Source organism: Ammodytes marinus (genome assembly GCF_949987685.1).
Source record: "Ammodytes marinus genome assembly, chromosome: 15".
In the NCBI taxonomy this organism is placed as follows: domain Eukaryota; kingdom Metazoa; phylum Chordata; class Actinopteri; order Uranoscopiformes; family Ammodytidae; genus Ammodytes; species Ammodytes marinus.
The window spans coordinates 8,376,379-8,397,659 of record NC_137219.1 but is presented as its reverse complement, the minus strand read 5'-3'; the positions used below and the strand labels follow the sequence as shown (position 1 = coordinate 8,397,659).

The 21,281-nt window shown below is 44.5% G+C and overlaps 1 protein-coding gene across 2 annotated transcripts in view; it reads left to right on the top strand.

Moving 5' to 3' along the window:
* Positions 1-21,281, top strand: part of fndc3ba (fibronectin type III domain containing 3Ba) — a 133,307-nt gene that overhangs the window by 52,085 nt on the left and 59,941 nt on the right. For both annotated transcript variants that reach the window (XM_080042342.1, XM_080042343.1), the window contains exons 2-3: positions 1,981-2,126; positions 5,490-5,565. In XM_080042342.1, coding sequence (XP_079898468.1) covers positions 2,010-2,126; positions 5,490-5,565 — 193 coding nt within the window. In that variant the 5' untranslated portion in view covers positions 1,981-2,009. The remainder of the gene's footprint in view (positions 1-1,980; positions 2,127-5,489; positions 5,566-21,281) is intronic.

The following is a 21,281-nucleotide window of genomic DNA, read 5'->3' as shown; positions in this document are numbered from 1 at the left end:
TGACCAGTTGAGTTGTGTGTTTTTTTTTTTTGCTGTGTATGTGTGAGTGAGCACATACATTTTGAGTGATGAAGTTCAGGGTTGGCGTCTTGGTTAAGGGAGCATGTGCACGGGCCGCCACACATCACCATGGGTTTTGTTTGTTTGTGTTGTTTGTTGTCGTCCTATATAGCCAATGAGGTGAAGCCATGTCATTTTCCACTTAAGATGAATGGCATTGGTAGTCGTTCTTTTTTTTTTTTCAGTTATGCGTTTTGGTTTTGCGGCTATTATTATGCAAGCAAAAAACACCAACTCCAGGTTTAGCTCCATGGGTTACCCTACAATAAATGCCAACACAATCGACCCACAGAAACCAACGGAGGGTGTGTGTGTGTGTGTGTGTGTGTGTGCGCGCGTGCGTGCGTGCGTGCATGCTTGTGTTCATGTCGGATCTCTAGATGTGTATGCTGTATTTACAAAGCTAACAGCAGGTGCAGTTCATCCCCATTCACCCACCAATCTAAGACCTTATTCATCCAATATTTGTATTAATCCTCCAAACAGGATATCTCTATAATCCCTCCCGTATTTTAAGACTCCTATATTGTTGATGATGAAGTGCTTTGAATTAATCTCTCACTCCTCTTCCGTTTTTTTCCCTTTCTTCTTTAATATTTTCTCTTTAATATATCAACATGATATGACTTGTCATGGCTATATTTACCAAAGCTGATATGCCCGTGCAAAGCCGCTTTAAAAGGAGAACACTTGTGCTGTAATATCCTCTGTCTCTTCCCAATCTAGTCTTTTTTATTCCCCTGTGTATTTTCTTACCCCTTGTTGACTGGGATCATTTTGTCTATCCGTCCATCTCTCTGTCATTGTTCTGCTTGTGTGCACCTTTTTGTTTTTGAAACCCTTCTCTCTCTCTCTCTCTGTTGAGCTCATTCCATTATGCATCATTTCATTATGCCTATGGCTATCTGCCATATTTCACGTGCACCTCTGTTATTAGAAATATATATCTTGGTTTAGATCCAAAGTGCTTATCCAAATTGGGATGAAAACCACATGAGCGCATAGCAAACCCAATAGAAAACAGACAAGCTAAAGCTACTCAACAATGCATAAAGGTTTTCACGCTCACATGAAGTGGAAAATTGCTTTGTCGATGAGGAAATTGCGCGATTAACACAAATGGAAATACACAAGTATAGGCTGGCCAATTTCATCGTACAAGAATAGGGGATATTTTGACAATTTGGGGAAGTCGCTTATTTGCGTCCTCGCTAAGGGTTATATGGAGGATTGATACCATTCTCACATCTGAGAGGCTGACACATTAAAACAAACCGGATACAGTGTGTTATTCAGTGGGCGGTGGGGGTGTTTTATAGGTGGACTTTGTTACCTAAGGCCAGACATAGCCATGCCCGCCGTTTCCACCTGCTCCAATGTCTTTATGCTAAATTTAGCTAAATTAAGCTTATTGCCTGCTGGTGGCTCCAGCGTCATATTTGCAGAATGGACATTAGAATAATCTTCCTATAAAAATATTTTTCCAAGAATTTCAAACCATGTCATAAAAAAAGGACCGTCACTTCAGTATATAACGTTTTTACAAAATCATCTAGAAAAAAGTTTGATATATGGCCGACAGTAGCCGACAGTAGCCGACAGTAGCCGACAGATGGACAATAACAAATCATTGTTCTCTTTTTTTTCTCTCATTGGTGTTTTGTTCTTGAATCCTGTTTGGTTGCTTTAAACCAGTGCAGGCAAATACAGCTAACCTGGGGTTTCCCTTCCATGTCAAACCTTTTTGTGTACTTACCTTCACGTCACAATGGAAATGGAACTTTTAGTCACTGTAGCTGTGTGTGTGTGTGTGTGTGTGTGTGTGTGTGTGTGTGTGTGTGTGTGTGTGTGTGTAACTGAACAACACTGACGTTCATGTTCCTCATTTTCTCTCTTGTCTTTTCTCTGTTATTTCCCCAGGTAGGGCAGTTCAGTGAATTTCTCCATGAATGTACGTCACAATGATGATGACAGACCAGATTCCACTGGACTTGGCTCCGCCCCCCCTCCTGAACGGGGAGGTCCCTCTCATGCCTCACATGGTTAACGGTGACGCATCACAGCAGGTAAACACTTACAAAGACACGTCACACGCACGCACACGTCTGCCATTAGCATTCAGTTATCCTTGGCAGAATTAACACGCAAAAAAAAAGCTTCTTCCAGCATTCCTGTGTTGCTATCAAGCAGATGCACATGAGAAACCCACATCAAACGGGTCGTGCGGGCACTTCTCTTTGTAGTCCTTTTCGTCACGTCGTGCGCGGCACGGGTAGTTGCTGCCAGTTAATAAACAGCTGTTACTGTAAGGCATCCGTCACCTAACAGGAACTAAGAGTAAACACTTTGCGCATACACTTGCATCATTCTATCCTAGATACATTACTTTGTTTTTTATACCCATCATATAACTGGATGACTGGCTCCATTGATGGATCCCAGGCCTGGGCTTAGATGACTCTGGAACAGGCTTCAACTGCTGCTGTGAGACTGACTGATCTTTATCAGAAGTAGCCGCAGAGCCAACTGGATCACCTTCAAAGTACAGAGCCCCGCCCGAGCTCTGCTTAGGGGCCAAATGAAGCCAACGGCGTAATTAAAAAGCATTGCAGTTAATTGACCGGGGTCTAATCCTGTTGTCAGAGACAGATCTTTTTACACCGTGGGCTTTTTTGGTTTAAAGATAGATATATGATGATGATGATGTGTATGCATCATCCCCGGGCCGGCGTGTTACCATAATGGGAGTGTTTTGGCTGCGACACATACCAGTTAGAGGGAGGATTTTGGCTGTAACACACTGCAGTTAGGAAGCTCTTCTTTTTTTTATTTGTAACACCCTGCAGTTTAAACTTGGTTCTTAGTGTGGAATCAGTGATCCAGACGGATGATTATATAGATTCGACTCTGCATGCATCTGTGTGTGTTCCCATGATTGTGTGTATTCGTCTGTTTTATGGGTCTGTCTTACACTGTGTGTGTTTATTTTACAGACTCAGTGTCTATGTGGGCACACAAGTGTGTTGAGTCTGAGTAGAACATACTGTTCTGTGTTTGTGTTTGTTTGTCTGCTTGCTTGTCTATCAGCTTTCCTGTCTGTCTGTCTGTCTGTCTGTCTGTCTGTCTGTCTGTCTGTGTCTACCTGCCTACACCTGCTTGTGCATGTGTGTGAGTATGTGCGTGTATCCCTCGAGTGCGTGCAAGAAAATAGGTCAGATGCATTATTAGGGTGCAACAGGATATCATTTAACAATAGTTAGTGAAGAAATGTGGCATGCATTATGGAGAAAATCGTATAGTAGTTAAAGTGCGGCCATGAGGCTGTGACCTATTTGAATTTCCCATTGAGGATTTCCTTCATTTTCCTTTTTGAAAAAGTGAAACAGTGTTGCTGGGGTTTACTATGCATTTACTAAGACGTGTTCTACTACAGTATCTACTTACAGAATACGATACTTCCCATAAAGCACAACAGTGTAACCAGGTTATGTATTCTTATCTCCTTCGGTGCATGAATACTTCATTCAATGGGAAAGCTGTTTGTAGTTTAGGTCAATTTAGGTTCAGGTCAAGTTGATGACGTTAAAGTCCTGACAGGCTTTTTGGAAATGGTTTGACATATTAGATAATAATTACATGGTAAAATAAACAATGATATTACAATGTGTTTTTAATCTGCCATCCCTTTTGTAGACTAAGGGAGTGCACACTCATTTGCACAAGGTATATGTTTGCAAATGTCAATGTGATTTTGAATTATGAGTTTTTATTTCTGGAACATAACTTTGGATGTCTTGGCATCAGCTTGGAGCTAATGTCCTCTGTAAACAGCTCACAGCCAGTGATTTTAGGCAGCAGTTACCATACGATCCACCATAAAAAACTAAAAAAATCTGTCTCTGCCTCCGTTAACTGTAGCCTCGGCTGCTAAAGATGATGTTTAGGTACATTTTAATCAACCAACGTCATGTTGTCCCTCTCTATGTGACTTGCCAAAACAACCTTGTCAATATAGGAATAAAGAAAGTTATCCAGGCATCTATTTATTGTTTTACATAAGGATCTGCCTGCAAAACAAGTCATTGAGTGATTTTTTTTAAATCAGCAAATGTATTTTGCAAGTAGTCAAAAAAAGTTTGAATGGGTTTTTACATGGCACATTCTTTAGTTTCTTTTATATTATACCTTAATATTTACTTACTGTTATTCTTTACAACCCGTTAGTTGGATAATGACGGCTTCAGTTATCAATCATTCTAACACACCATATGATAATATAATACAGGATCATATTACACATGTTATGATCTTGGCTTGTGTACAAAACACAGACATATACGCAGCACTCGCTCTACACACACTCACCCACATGGTGTGATATGGGGGTTTTCTCAGTCCTTGGGAAAACATGGGTCGCCCTATACTATGCTGGGGTTCCCATAGCAACAGCAGCCGCTGCAGCAGACAGAGCAGGAAGTGTGTGTGTGTGTGTGTGTGTGTGTGTGTGTGTGTGTGTGTGTGTGTGTGTGTGTGTGTGTGTGTGTGTGTGTGTGTGTGTGTGTGTGTGTGTGTGTGTGTGTGTGTGTGTGTGTGTGTGTGTGTGTGTGTGTGTGTGTGTGTGTGTGTGTGTGTGTGTGTGTGTGTGTGTGTGTGTGTGTGTGTGTGTGTGTGTGTGTGTAAGAGAGGGAGAGAGGAGCAGGTTAGCGCTGAGATGGGAGAGCATGCAGACACTACAGGAGGTTATGAGTATTTTACGACGGCACACCTGTAGAGCATAGACGGGGCTGTGCTTGCGCGTGTGCATGCGTGTGCGTGAGTACGTGTGCGCGCGTGTGTGTAATGGAGGGTCACCTGTTCCATGCCTACAGCCATGTGTACACTCTCAACAATCTGTATGCGGAGAATATGACGGTAAGGTGCATGGCACACTCCCTTCCGGCATATTCTGCAGAAACATTGGGAATCAAAACAGTGTCACATATTTTTGGCTTCACTTGTGTGTGTGTTTGTGTATGTGTGTGTGTGCGTGCGTGTGTGTGTGTGTCAATGTTTAATTGTGATAAGTGCATCGCTCCATGTGTGTCATTATTTGTGGACACTGCTTTTCCCACAAATCGGCATTCTGTGATACGGCAGCATTGTCTCGCCATTAGATTATCTAACACCTCATTTATATGTGTGTGTGAACTCTCTCTGTGTCCGCCCTACTCTTGGAAGGGATGATTATGTCACTTCAGCAAAGCCTATTCGCTTCCCAGCAGAGTGTCTGTTCTGTTGTTGCGATTGTTACAACATGGATGTTGTATGTGTATGGCAATGTTCGTGACTATAGTATTTGTCCTAATTGCCATCTGATTTTGCTGATCTGAATAAACGAAAGCTTTATAATCTTTTTGTTCTTTCTGTGTGTGTTGGTGGGTTATGTGCAGGTGATCCTGGTGCAGGTCAACCCGGGGGAGACGTTTACCATCCGGGCAGAGGACGGCTCACTGCAATGCATCCAGGGTGAGTCCCATCTTAAGTTATTATGTTATTATCATATCAACATGTGGCCTGGTGGCTGCTCTTCATGTGTGTCACTGTTGAGACAATCACTCATATAATAATATGCTGGCTGCACATGCTGACATGACGTTTGCGGGTTGAAAATGCAATCTGATTATTTGATGAGAAATTTTAAATTTTAACATCTCATTTAAAAAGATAAAGCCTTTCGGGGCTCGCGGCACATTGGTTAGAGCGTCCCCCTAGAGGCTCAGGCCTCGCAGTAGACCCAGGTTCCAATCCAATCCGGGTCGGTTCCCTGCATGTCTTACCCTCTTTGCCCCATTTCAACTCTGTCTTTCCAAATCTGTCTAATACAGAAAAAAAGCCCCCCCAAAAATATTTAAAACAATAAAATAAAGCCTTACATAGCGAACCCAAACAAGGTTCTGTCCCAGTTTTTCTTTTAATGTGTGGTAATATTGGACAAAGCGGGTTTTTGAAAGTGTATTTCCAATTTTGACAGTGCACAATGGTGCAGTAGTGTGCTGTTGTAGATATCGGAACAAGAGAATGCATTTTCAAAGCTTAATTTGAATGCCTGATCATAAGCAAGTTTGAAAAAAAAATTGCCTTTGAAATACTGTACAAAAGAGTGGTTCTGTAAACTATTAGCAGTGAAGTTAAGAGTTTTTGATTGGTGTCTGTGTGAAAAACAATCTTTTAGGAGAGCTGTCAATAATACAGCGGTGAGGGAAAGGAACTGATGGGGGAAATGTTTGCATCCGAGCGTGTTATCTTCAACAACAACAAAAAAAAAACCAGTGGTTGAAAGCACAGCCAGTGACAGATTGGCACAGAGTGGGAAGCCATGGCCTCACTCTCCGGCTGCATCTGATAGCCCTATACATGAAAAGGCTGGAAACGCGAGCCACTTAGAGAGCTCTTGAAAACGGAAGGAGGTGGCAGGCAGCAACACGGGGAATTCCCAGACTCTTGTGTGGAGTCGCGTCTCACTTTGATGATGTCAACAGCGGGCACAGTCGCTTGAAAGGACACCTTTGTTTTCTCTCTCCCCTCAATCTCACTCCCTCAAGTCTGTCTCTCTCCCCCCTTCTTCTTTCTCCCACTCTTTGCCCTCCGTGTGAAGAGAGAGAGAGAGAGAGAGAGAGAGAGAGAGAGAGAGAGAGAGAGAGAGAGAGAGAGGTTTTGGCTCAGACACTAAACCCTCCTCCACCCCAGAAAAAAAATTCCCACCACCACCCCATACTCCTTATGTTGTAACTAATTACAAACCCCGCCTCCTTTCTCTGTGCCCGGCGTGTAATTTGATTTGCAGACCTTAGAGGCACAGATAAGGCCAGATAGAAACAGTGCACCATTGGGATGGAAGGATGCAGCAGACAGATGTGCAGATACAGCTGACAAAGAAACGTATAGATGCGGATCAGTGACGCGTAGTAAAGAAGGATGAGAGACGGACGAAAGAATGTTTTACTGCGTACGGTGGATAGATGAATAGGATGCCAGACGCTCATTTGCAAAAAAAAAAAAAAAGACGAGAAGCAGTTGGTATCTGCCAGTTGTCTGTTTATTTGTGTGCATGTGAACACTTGCGTAAGAATATAGCAACAAAGTGTGTGTGTGGCTTTTACTACAGTGGACAACAGTTAATTGGGCGGGTGTCTGGGGCCTCGGGGTCATGTTTGAATGCACATATTATTAATGTGGAGCGCCACACACACACACAAGGCCTCTCTCTCTCTCTCTCTCTCTCTCTCTCTCTCTCTCTCTCTCTCTCTCTCTCTCTCTCTCTCTCTCTCTCTCTCTCTCTCTCTCTCTCTCTCTCTCTCTCTCTCTCTCTCTCTCTCTCTCTCTCTTCGGAGGAGGTCACTGGGTTTAATGAGAGTTGGAGTGTGGCAGTGTGTTTTCAAGGCGCACACTGAGTCGCTCTTTTAGACAGAGGCTCGGTGTGATTACCGAGACCTCAGAGCTCCGGGGTTTTTTTTTTTGGTGTGCGCGTGCTTGTGCGCCTGCCTGCCTTCGTCGTGTGTGTTGGCACTTTGTCGGACTTTACGTGCAAGTGTGTGTGACCGAGAGCGAGATTACAGAGACCTCAGTGGCACAAGCAAAGGGACCAGCTTTTTATATAAAGTAACCTCTGTTTAGCTGCTGCACTGCGGTGCGTGCATGCATTGCAAACATGCATACACGGACACACACACACACACACCGACACAGATGCTCTGCCAAGGGGTTAGGACCAGCCTGGCGTCTCTACGCAGCAGCAGCCAAATAGAGATTCTTTCATATGAACCTGAAGCCCTCCTCCTCCTCCTTCTCCCCCTTCCTGACTTCTCTTTCTCCCTCCGCTGCTCTACACTTCTTTTCCAGCCCACCTCTTTCCATCTTTTCTTCTCTCTCTCTCTCTCTCTCTCTCACCCTTCTCCTTCTCAACCTTTGAGGGGAAATCTGGAGCACTAAAGAGATGATTGTATTTGTTGGATAGATGTTAAGGGGCTGTTTTAAGAGCCAGACCATCGCTAAATGCTACTGGCTGAAATGTGCAAATTTTTTGTAAAAAAAAAAAAAAAAAAGGTTACATGGAATGTTATTATGCTCAAAAATTTCCATAACCTCAGGGTATGAAAAAAAAACTTTTGCGGACTTGACTGTGCACATTCAATTTATTCATGTTTGTAATTGTAGAAAAGTTTTGCAGTTATTCTCAGTATAGTTCTGTCCGTGCTATCTGTGATATGCTCAACCTGCCCTCTCTGTATTTGCTGCCTTCTTCCATCTTGCGCCATCTTGCTTTGCGTCTTTTTTTGTGCCAGAACTTTGCAGCCAGTGAATCAGTGCACCTGCAGTCTGAAATCCTCTCCTGCATATCAGTCTGTTGATTAGAATGCACCGTGTGAGTGTGAGTGTCTGCACGTCCCTGTCCCCTGTTTAAACAGTCTGACCTCTCGGTGCACTGGGGGTCATAGCTTCAACTACCCCCCCCCCCAACCCCCCCTCACACACACACCCACACACACACACGGACCGGTCCCTACTCCCAGTCTATCTCTCACGGCCTCACACTGTTGCTCACATGTATACACTCTTCTCCCCCCTCTCTCAACCCTCTCTCCCTCCCTTTCTCTCTCTCCCTCCCCCACTAAGACCATTCCCCTGAGCTTTCCCACACTCACATCAAAGGACAAGACTCTAGAGGGGTGTGTTAGAGCACCCTGCTATGGAATGTGTGCGTGTGTGTTAACGTGTGTGTGTGTGTGTGTGTGTGTTTTACAAGGCTGTGTTGGTTTACTATGTTGTTTGCTCTCTGTTGGACTTTTATGAGGGGAGGATGGAGGCCAGGGGGTGTGTTGGAGCAGGAAGCTGGACCCTGCCAGGGGAGCAGGATGTGACATCATGAAGGCACGGGGTGGCAGGCAGGCAGGCGGGCGGGCAGCAGCCCACAAGTCTCCTGCAGGGCAACCAACTGTGTGGCCATGGTTCATATTAGGGGATAGTCAACAGCCCATTGGTTTGATTTTTAACACTATAATGCAGCCTGTAACGGCCTCAATGGATCTCCTTGTCAACATTTCGATAAAGTACAGATGAGATGGTTAATCTGTGCAGCACTTGCCTTGCCTCATTTTGTGTCCAAAACTCTTATTTTGCTCTTAGATCATGTTGGCAGCTATGGCAGCCAGTAAAAAAGATTGTATTTGTAAAGAATCCTTTAATCTCTTTCTATCTAAGGTGAGCATGTTTTTTTCCCCTGAGTTTTCTCTATTGTGTTAGTTAGGCACATATTCGCCCTCGCCGAAAGCTGTGGCCATATAATAGACCTGGACGTCTGAGTTAGCGATGGCTATGTGACAGAATGGCCCCCCCATTGCTACATTAACTGTATGCATGATTTGTATGCAGAGAGATACGTGCATATATTGTAGCTGTCATATCATTTGTAGAGTCCTTCATTTTGAAATGTTGCGTTTGTGTGGGAGCGTACCATTGGAGATAAGAGAGACATTTTATTAAAACTGAATTGGTAATAAAATGAGAACTAATCCAAACCAAATGAATGCCTGTCTTATCCAATGACAATGAAACAAAAGCAAAAAGTAGTTCCCACACGCTACTTTCTTATGGAAAGTAAACCTTATTAAAACATTAAAACAATTCAATATACAACTAAATTGATTTGCAATAACAGTGGTTGAACTTTTCTGTTTTTCCTGCACTGCCTGGCCCTTTGTCTTTGAATGCATGCGTGAGTCCATTGTGGCCGGTGCATTGCTGCAGTGTCATAGTGGGGAAACATAGTATTATGCTCTTCTGCAGTCCGGCTAGCCCTGGCTGTTTTTTTATAGATGACAACCGATGGTTATGGTGGACCTATGGTGTGACCTCAGTGATCCCGTTCTCTGCACCAGCTGTGTGCACACATCTTCTTGGTGCGTGTGTGTCATCTGGCCGGAGCATGAGTGTCGATCGTGTCAGGGTCTGTTTTGTTTCACCGGCAGATGTGTGTTGTTTGTTTGCTCTCTCCCTCTCTCTCTCTCTCTCTCCCTCTCTCTCTCTCTTTTTGTGTCTCCCTCATTGTTGCTCTCCCTCCCTCTCTCTGTGGGCCCATCCTAATTCTGTTATTTCATATCTCCTCCACGCTACTGAAATCGATCGGGCCCGCGCTGTTATAAAAGACGCTCCACTTACTTTATTCCGCTAAGAGGGCTGTAGATGGACGATATGGAAGAATACCACAGCAGGAAGTCTTTTATTACGCCGATACTCCCCGCTGGAAATGTGTTGGTAATTGGATGCTGCATTGAAAACCGCATCGCCACAACAACACAGCACTCAAATGACTGATGTGGTTGGGACTTATATCGTCAACAGCCCAGTCAAATAATATTCAAAAATACGTGTTCGGAATTTAAATATTTGTCTGAATGAGAACACGCTTTTCTTGTGTGCATTAGTGTCTTTATGTATCTGGCTTGTATGGCGGTAACTACAGTATTCTTGCTGTTGTCATAGTAATTGTCTATTCACTCCATGACTGTGCAGGAATCATATACAATGCATTAGTCAGGAGTGACTGAAGTTGTTATGCGGGCTATTTTCATTTTTCTAGGAAATAGCTAAACCACTTAAGTGTTTCTATACGTTATGAGGCATCATCATAATCTGGGATGATTCAATTATGGATTATGTGATTATAAATGAATTATTATAAGGGAAAATGTATTGATAAATGCAAATCATGCACACTTGAAGTCTCTTCAGTAACTTATCATCAGATCATTTGTGATCCCTCGATTCCTCCCCTCATCCCATCTCAACCTTGCATTTAATCCTCATTCCTGAAGGAGGAAGTACTTATAAAAGGGAATTTAGATGTTCCCTGTGTTTTTGTCTTACCCTTTTTTTCTCTCATCCTGTTCTCTCCATTCTCTCTTTCTTCGTCTCACTCCGTTTGTCTCGCCGTTCTGTCTCGCTTGGACGGACGACGCTGATGTTCCTTTCGCCTGGTTTTGCTGCACCACTACACAGGCACTATGAGCTTCTCTTAGGCCTTCTGCACTTCTACACTGTGGACTGGGAGAGCCTCTTTTATGGAAATGGAAATAGCCTGTTTGATAGAAATATGGTGGAAAAGTCTTCTTGCGGCCTGTGTTTACACCGAGCCAGATGGTTCTAAACAAGCTGGGGGAGAACACACAAATACCCTTTTCTCAGAAGGGCTCAATTTAGAGTTTTTTTTTCGGGAGGTCCAGTTGCTGCTTGAAACTAGAGGTGGCTGCCTGCCTTTCAAAATCAAAGTCCCACCTGAATGGGACATTGTGACAATCAAGCAGAAGAGGATTGTAAAGTGCCTGTGCAAGTGAAAGACAGTTGACTGATGTCTGTTTTCCCGGATTTATAGTATGTGTATTGCAATTAAAAAAAATATATACATATATATTTTTTTTAACGTCTAAATATCCCTTATTTTGTCAAATTATATGGAACAATTATCATTTTCATCCTTAAATACAACAAAAGTGTGTACAATATGTGTGTAAATTGTGTAAGGATGTGTGTCTTTCTGTTTATGTATCTTCGTGTGTGTGTGTGTGTGTGTGTGTGTGCTTTGTAAAAGGGTGTGACCAGACATATGAATGACTGTGTTGTTATTGTTATGGACCTTGTTTTATCTAACCCCAGGCATAATGAATCTCATAACCGATTGAATGTGTGTTGCATAATTAATTGCAGCGCTATATCAACCGGTGTTTGTCTCTAAGTGACCTTTCCCCAGACATAATTGCGTTCACATTTACATCACTAATGCTGGTTTATCTCCATGCCAACAATGTACTGTATGTCCAAAATGACAACTGTTTCATTATCTGAGTAAAACAGCAGCGATTTTTTGCTTCAAGCCAATGCATTTAGAAATTTGGGAGTGAGAACATTTAGGAATACTTTATCAAATAAACCAATTCTGGAGATGCATTGTTTTAACTGGCGCGCAGTATGTTAGTCAGAGAGGGTGTTTTATCTTTCAAAAAAAGCAAATAGTCTCACCCCTCTTCCTGTTTAAAATTGGTTCACGTTGATGACTTGCTGAGTCTGTATTTATGGAATATGCTTAGTTGGATAAAAAGGGTGACGGGATGGGTGGAGGGACACATGGTGGACGAGCATCATATTGTAGAAAAATCCCCCAGTGTGTGTGTGTGTGTGTGTGTGTGTGTGTGTGTGTTTGTGTTTGTGTGTGTGTGTGTGTGTGTGTGTGTGTGTGTTTGTGTGTGTGTGTGTGTGTATGTATGCTGGGTTTGTGTGCACGCATGAATTTGGTGTATTTGTATGTTGCCTATAGGTGGCTTAAGCCTGACAGCGAGACAGGTCTTTTTGCAGCGGATTTTCTTACAGGTTTTTCATGCCCTCGGGCCAACTGTAAAACCAATCCTGCAGGTGTGTTCAGTCTGTGTGTGTGCGGGTCTGTCCCATTGGGTTCCAGAAACTGGTCACCATGGGAACGGACTCTCACTCCAGGTGGTGTGTGTAATGGAATGTGGTCCCTCTGGGCATGGTGTGTGCGTGTGCGTGCGCGTGTGCGTGCGTGCGTGCGTGTGTGTGGCAGACAGACCTGTCTTTCTTTTTCCAGCATTTTCCACTCAATTGTACTTTGTAAGAGGCAAAAGGACAGAGAGGATTGGTTTGGTTCAATTGGCACAGGGTGGTTAAGAGCTTGACTTCAGTGTGTGTGTGTGTGTGTGTGGCAGCGGTAGCGAGAGAGAGAGAGCTGATTGTTGTTGTATGCCCTGCCCAGCGCTCACTTATAAACCCAATGCCCTCACACAGTAGGGCAAGGAGGAGGCAGAAGGAGGAGAAAGGGAAGCAGGGAGGGAGGGAGGGAGGGAGGCAGAATCGGAGTGGAAATAAAACGATAGAATGAAGGAAGGTAAATAAAGGGGGGAGAGACAGAATAGAAGAGAAGAAAAAAACAAGGGACCGAGTGAGAGTGAGTGTGAGCGAAGCAGACGGCCGCTGCATGTCTGGTCGCGTCTGCTGCCATGCATTCCGGGCGAGGCCACTTCCTTCATGCGATGACCCCAGCCACCCCTGTGCCGCTGACTTGGTCTGCTCTGCCAGCTCCGGGGAAAGGCCCATAGTTTGCTGTCGGGACCGGCCCACTGAATGGGCAACGGGGGGGGGGGGGGGGGGGGGGGGGGTTCGGTGGGGGTGGAGGAAAAGAGAGTGCAAAACCTCTGTAGAATATTGTGTCTGTCTGATGTGTAGGACTGTGTGAAAGTGTGTGAACGGCAGCTGTGAAGAGGCAGAATTTTCCAGAGAGAGAGAATGAGAAAAAGAGCTTTTCCGGGGATGAAATTCTTGGCTCCCTTGAAGCTCAGGGTACAGCTGGAGCACTTCTCCCTCCCTCCCTCTGCCCTCATTCACTCCTCCTTTCCAGGCCTCCTTCACTTCCTCCCTTGCTTCCCTCTCTCTCCTTCTGACTGTGTTTCTACCTTTTTTTCTCAGTCTTATCCTCATACAAGGCCAAACTTGAGTTTTATTCATTTGCATGCTGGCAAAAATAAATAAAATGTCACTCGAAGGGGCCCCTTGTAAAAAGTGTGGAATGTGGATGGGAGGAATCCTTATTGATCACTTCGGGCTATTGTAGCTGCATGTGTCGGTGGGACCCATGTAAGACCAGTAGGAATTAAAGAAAGGGTTTAGCCAAAGGTGCCTGAGGCCTCCTGCACAGCTGCATAGAATGCACATGCCATTGTTTACATCAGAGTGTTTAGATCTTACAGGGAAGCCCCACTTTTTTTTCTCCCTCTTTTGCTCTGATCTGATTGGATGGGGTGGGGAGTGTGTGTCGGCCAATGGGAGAAGCCCACCACCGGGTCAAGGAATGATCGGAGGGACCGGTAGAGAAAATATATGATACATCCCCCCCCTTCTCACATATATCCACAATCTCTATCTAGCATATCTGCCATTCCTGGCATTGTCTGATCACCCAACAGCCATGGGACGTGCACACACACACACACACACACGCACGCACGCATGCACGCACACACACACACACACACACACTCTTGCACACACATACACAAAAAAAAAATTGGAATTCAGAGTTAGGGAGCGGGGGAAAGTCCCTGCTAATCTAGGACTTCCAGCATTTCCTTCTTTCTTTCCACTGACGTTCACACGACGTCTCTTCTCTTATTTTCTCTTCTCTTCTTCATCCCTCTCTCCAATCGTCTCCCCCTCCACACACACTTGCTCTGCTCTTTGTGCTGGACACAAACTCGTTGCTGTTCAGACTGTGACTCAGAGGCAAGGAATGCCCCACATTAACATGTGGAGAGATAGAGGGAGGAAAGTGAGGGGAGGACGGGAGAGAAGGAAAGAGGAGTACAGCTCCGCACAGACGTAGAAGGTTGTGCACAGAGTGGGAAAAAGTTAGTAAAAAAAGTCACTTAAAAAACATTTCTGTTCCTTTAGTGGGTCTAGGTTTGAGGATGTGTTGAGCATTCAACAGAGTGAGAGAAAGAGAGGGGAAGAGTATTAGACTCTGGGTCTGTTTACACACCGACAGCTGTTGCACTTCTCTGCTCTCTCTCTCTCTTGCATTCTCTCACTCTGTCTCTCCTCCTAGACATGTAGAGTTGATTAGCGAATGGATACAATGAGTCATCATTGTCTGGATTGTGTATATTTGCGTGTGCACGTGCATGCTTGCACATGTATGTCGGTGGTCTGCGTGTGTCCACATGCATGCATGTGTGCGTGAGTGGCAAGAGTGATAAGTGGAGCGTGTCACTCCGTGTGGTGCGTTTGTTGCATGGTTACCAATCCCAAAACAATTATATCTGCAAGCCTGAGAATTGCCCCCGTGGGATAATAGTGAGAAATAGCTAGCTATCTAGTGTGTGTGTGTGTGCGTGTGTGTGTGTGTGTGTGTGTGTTTGTGTTTGAGTGTGTTCGGGGTTGTTAGGTTCGGGGTTGTAAGGTTTTAATGCGTGTTTTTTTCGTGTCCCATTTTGTTAGATTTAGTGTTTTTGCCACGGTGACCTTGATTTCTGTCAGTGTAAACTGTTCAAATGTCAGTGTGTTCCACAAGTCAAGTGTGCATGGACAACTTTGTGTGTGTGTGTGTGTCGGCATGACATCTAAAAAGTTAATGCCCATATGCCCAGGTGTTAATCTGGGTGATTGTCTGCGGTTTTGAAATGTGTTTGTCTTTGCGGTGTGCAAGCCACATACTTCCGTGTGTGTGCGTGTGTGTGTGTGTGTGTGTGTGTTCTGTGGGTGCGCGTGTGGCTCAAAAGCTGTGTGTGTCTGGTGTGTGTGTGTGTTTATTCATGTTAAGATCTTGAAAACAAAGCATGGCTGGGCTCAGAGTCCCTCCAGACGTTACGTTGCTCTCCTCTGGAGCAGACCCAGCAGTAGAAGTAGGTCGGGCCCAAGGACCCCTCCTTTGGGTGGGGGAGAGGCACACAGAGATCCTGGCTGGGTGGAGGTATGGGCTGGCAACCAGGCTGCTCGCTGAACACTAAACAGATCTGGACTTGTATGCTCAAGGTCCGTTTACAAAGTGATCAAGGCGGGATAAGATGTCGATGTCTAAGAAATGTAATCTCCTGAAATAATCTGGGAATTGGGTTTTTTCCCAAAATGAGATATAAAAATGAATGGAATCACCAATCCCCCTCCCTTTTAGAAGATCCTCTATCACTTAGGATCTGGATTCAATCTTTTTTTTTTGTTGTGTAACCTGGGCGTGTGTGTCTCACTAATGATGATCCTAATGTGTTAATTTCTTTTTATAAAATGGGCGTATCGCATTTGCACTTGATTTACACCCCTCTGGGGCTATTGCGTATTAAACACTTAAAGCAGTGCTGCTGTCTTGGCCAGTTCTCCCTTGTAACATGGATAAATAAAGGTTGCATAAAATAACCTAAAATGAATGGATGCAATGAAAAAAAGTTGTAAAAATGGCCTAAGTTTTTTTTTAAATCCAAGTCTTTACAGTAAATGGAGGTGGGCAGACCAGGAGAGACCGGCAGTTCCATTTTAGAGGAAACATTCAGGACTTGGAATATAAATCAAACACAGTCGGCACAAGCACCTCAAATATTTGAAAACCGGTTTTGTTTTTTGGAGTGTTGATTGCTAAATTATACGTCCACCAACATGACAGGAATACAATAATGTGGCGACTGTGGCTCAGGTGGTTAAGCGGGTTGGCCAACGATCCAAGGGTTGGCGGTTCAATCCCCGCCCGGCCACCTGTGTCATGGTTGTTGTGTCCTTGGGCAAGACACTTCACCCACCTTGCCTTGTGTGAATGTGTATGATTGCTGGTGGTGGTCGGAGGGGCCGTTGGCGCTGAATGGCAGCCACGCTTCCGTCAGTCTGCCCCAGGGCAGCTGTGGCTACTCTCGTAGTTTACCACCACCGGTATGACTGTGTGTGAACGAATTGAACCTGGAACCCTGTAAAGCGCTTTGAGTCACAGAGAAATAAAGCGCTATATAAATCCAATCAATTATTAATGTAACCCGACCTGATCTCGCACAATCTTCACATTCGTTTGTGTTTCTCTCGCTGGGATCAGTCTAAACTTTCTCCAGTCTACGTGGGGAAGACGCCGCCCAACCAATAATAAACTGCCTTCCACCATATAGGATGAATGTTAGGTCTGATCGCAGGCCCTGATTGGCCCTGTCATTTTTTAAGCAGGCTCCGGGCTCCTCCCCACAGAGATGGGAGAATATATTTGTTTTCATAGTTTTGCCAAATGTAGCTTTTTGTCTCCCTGAATTTGATAGAATTATATTAGATAGAACTTGAGTGGAATTGACGACTTTCCTGGTAATTATTACTTTAGCGATAGTAAAAGAGCAGTTAGGGTTTCAATGAAATTGAATTCCCCTGCGACCAGTACAGAGGGTCGCAGCCTCTGCTACTGCAAAAGAGCAAGAGATGGAGGTGAACACTTCTGTGCACAAGTCTGGCCGTTCTGTTTGGCAGCAACACTTATCTACCATTAGACCCCATGCAGTATTTTGCTTAGAGGGGGTGATTTAGCACAAGTGAGGGCTGGAAAAGTTGTCTCCACCGTTGTTGTGAAAGTGAATTAATGTGTTTGTTTTTATATCATAAACTGTATGGATGAGAGCCCGGGCCAGAGCCAGTGGGCTTGTAAACTACAAGTCTCTAATAGTGATTGTTTCTCCTGCAGTTCTATAATATGCTGATGTCAGACACTGATGAAGTCATTGTGGCAATGATGGTTTCATCACCGAGAATGCTTTCTCTCTGTCGTCTTATGACACTGTTGTAACTCAAAAGAGGAACGTACCCATACACATACATACACATTATATCCACACTGTGAGACGCGTGGTTCAAACTCTCCAGCTTATGATTCTACATTCCACAGCATATCAGCAGCCCGCTCAAATTACAAGCTGTTGCAAAAGGACACAGAGCAAAGGCTCAGAAGTGTCTGTGTGTGTTTCTAAATGCACATGTGTGTAGATGTTTGTCACATGGCATATCCTACCCAGCACACCAGCTGTGTGCGCGTCCCTGCCTGTCTGTGCATGTGCTGGCTGGGTTCTAGCTGTGTTTGCTGTTGTAACTGAAGGCAGGGCAGTGGAAGGAAGTACTGACTTCCCCCCCTCCATCACCGAGCCTCAACCCTGCCCACAGCAAAGATGTCCGCCGGACTTGACTCACCGGAGATGGACCCAAGGGCTTTGTGTGTGTGTGTGTGTGTGTGTGTGTGTGTGTGTGTGTGTGTGTGTGTGTGTGTGTGTGTGTGTGTGTGTGTGTGTGTGTGTGTGTGTGTGTGTGTGTGTGTGTGTGTGTGTGTGTGATATAGCATCATGTGCTTCACACCAGTCCGGGATGTGTACATACAGTTGACCGTGCTATTTTAAAGTTGTCTCCAACGTTTCCTGCAACAGCACGCTCACCCTCTTATCTTTTATTTTTATCCTTCCTTTCCTCCAATCCTTCCTTTTTTAACTACCCTTTAATCCACTTTTTTCTCTCTCTCAATCCCAGAGTTTATAGTAGCTATATATCTATGGGGGATTTTGTTTCATGTTTATATATCTTAGATATGACAATTGCGTGTGTGTGTGTGTGTGTGTGTGTGTGTGTGTGTGTGTGTGTGTGTGTGTGTGTGCGCGGTATTGGACTAGCAGCAGTAGAGGAAGCTGCCGTGGGAGTGTCTTGCACTTGGAGCTTCGAGGACAGATAACATTACCCCGCCGATGCTTACATAACTTCCAGGCAACGCCACGTCACAACTGACCCAGACACACACACACACACACACACACACACACACACACACACACACACACACACACACACACACACACACACACACACACATATGCACACACACAGATGCTTGCACGTACACACACACATGAATACAAACACCCATCTAAAATCAGACAGCTGCCTCTATGGGGCGTGTATGGGGTATACAATGACTCTGTGTGTCTCTATTAGTGTGTGTGGATCTCTTAAAATAAAGTGCACAACTTTTTCACCCACCAAGTTTGTTTATTTAGTAATGCCATGTTTTTTTTTTTTAGTTTTTGTGTTTTTGGAAAATCCATCTGAGTCTAGTTGTTTTTTATGTAGGTCAGCTCACAAACAGGCTCCTTTGGTCTGATACCAACACCGTGCACACACTCACACACAAACGCGCATGCTTTCCCAAGAGGGTCTGCGTTTCCTTTCAATGTGGCGACCACATGTGCAGAGCTGAAATGAAAGGAAAGAGAGAAAGTGTTTCACTTCTTTCTAAAAGCTGAATACTACTTCAGTCTGATGGACAGAACACAAACAAACACACACTTACATGGTGGTCAATGAGTACAGTCTCACTGTCTGACGGGGCCGTTGATCGATAGATCAGCACGAGTGTGTTTACGCAGTGTGCATAGGTTAGTGCATTATTATGGATGGGATTAATTGGGTGAGTTTGAGAGCAGGATTCCGTCTGCCTTTTCAATGTGTGTGTTGTTCTTTGGGGGCCCCAGTCGCAGCTGTCTTTGACAGCTGTATCATGGGAAACATCTGATGAAAGCTTGCATCATCTCCTCTCCCAGTGTATGTATGTGAATCCATGTGCGGACAGCTGGACAAAATCACAAGTTTGTGTTTGAATGAGTCATTAAGAGTTGAGGATGTAGGACATTCTCTGCTTGTCTGAGAGCGTGTGTGTTGTGTGTAAGTTTGTGTGTGTGTGGGGGGTAAAGTACGTGACAGGATGTTTACTGTTGACATGGTTGTATATTTCATGAGTAAATCATTGTGACAAAGGTTTTTGAGGTGAGAGTAAAAAGTGTGTGTGTGTGTGTGTGTGTGTGTGTGTGTGTGTGTGTGTGTGTGTGTGTGTGTGTGTGTGTGTGTGTGTGTGTGTGTGTGTGTGTGTGTGTGTGTGTGTGTGTGTGTGTGTGTGTGTGTGTGTGTGTGTGTGTGTGTGTGTGTGTGTGTGTGTGTGTGTGTGTGTGTGTGTGTGTGTGTGATGGGCATTATGAAGTGGTGTTTTTTTTCCTTGGACAGTTGCCATTGGTTTCCTTACAATTATACTTTTATCCAAATGAGTTAATGCAATTTGCACTTTTATTAATGAATTATTTTAGCTCATGACAACAGTGCTTTCCCGTTCAATACCTCATTCATTGTTGTGCCCCATCTACCTTTGCTACAGTGGATCGTCATCACCATTGTGCTGTGGTCCTCTGTTTGCTTTGTACAGCAACTCTCAAACAAATATGTGCACACACGTCACCTGGACGCACATCCGACCGCAGACCTCACAATTATTTCAGTGTCCCTTGCAGTAGGAATGTTTGGTCATAGTTGTGGTATTGAAGAAACCTCATTAGTTGCACTTGAATAGTAAACAGACGTGAGCTTGAAACACGTGATTGGTCTGTGTTGGTCTCAGGCACTGTACTTTGGAGTGAATTTAATCTGTAGCATTTGCACATTGTTAATCTATCTCAGCATTAAGTTATATTAATTGACATATATACAAATTAACATTGATACCTTAGCAGATGGCAAACTCTATCTACACTGCATTTTACATTTTGAGTCACCTGATTGGATTGATAGGAAATAGGCGCAAACTGAGCTAAACTTAATGATGATCATTGAGCTGTTAGAGGATGGTGTGCTATGTTGCAAATCAACATTGCAGTATTGTTAAGACTGTTTTTCAGATATCTCTAGATCACAAATCGCATGTGAAATAATCAAACTCTGCTCCATACTTTTATGTTCTGCATCTATTGAAGCATAAAACCTTCAAGCTATACCAAGTTATCCATTTTTAATAGGAGTATAGTGAAAATGAACTCTTCCACATTGAGCTGGACTCCCCTTGGATGCCTCTTGAAGGGACATATCATAACACTCACGCTAATGCCCTTTAGTTGCCCAGGTAATGCAGTGGTGATGTCATTATGCACAGGATATGACCTCATAACCGATCTGTGTGACCTGACCCCTCCGGCAGTCGGAAGCGGAAGAAGCAACAGATGGAAGAGGAGAAGTTGAAGGGGGTGTGGAGGGAGGGAGAGAGGGAGGGGAGTTTGTTAGCTGTGTCGTCTGGGATTCCAGCAGGATTAGGCAGAGGAAGTTGTGACTCTATTTGTGGTGCTTAAGGGCAAAGCCGGAGGCAAGACCATGAGAGTGACGTTACCGTGGATCACGGGCCGCACTCGCTTTTATGTGGACGTGTACACAAACACACAGCCACAATAACAACCACTCGGAATACACACGCTCAACTGCTTGATTATCCTGAGCTTTTTTAAATGGTAAATAGTCTGAGAGTGTATGACTTAGAGCAGTGTGTGTGTCTGTGTGTGTGTGTGTGTGTGTGTGTGTCTGTGTGTGCATATGTGTACGTGTATATGCGAGTGTGCAGGGTAGAAGGACAAAGAGTGTCTTGTATTTTGGGAAAGGGCTGGGGGGGTAGTTGGGCCTGTTGGGTCCAGTCCTGGGGGCCAGGGATGGGAATGTTCACAGTGTGTGTGTGCGTGTGCATGTGTAAGCAGTGGAATGCTGCTGTTTGCTGAGTGAAGAGCACAGAGGCAGCAGAGACTGTCCAAACACACGTCTATTTGTGTGTGTGTGTGTGTGTGTGTGTGTGTGTGACTGAGACACACACATGCACAAAGTGTATT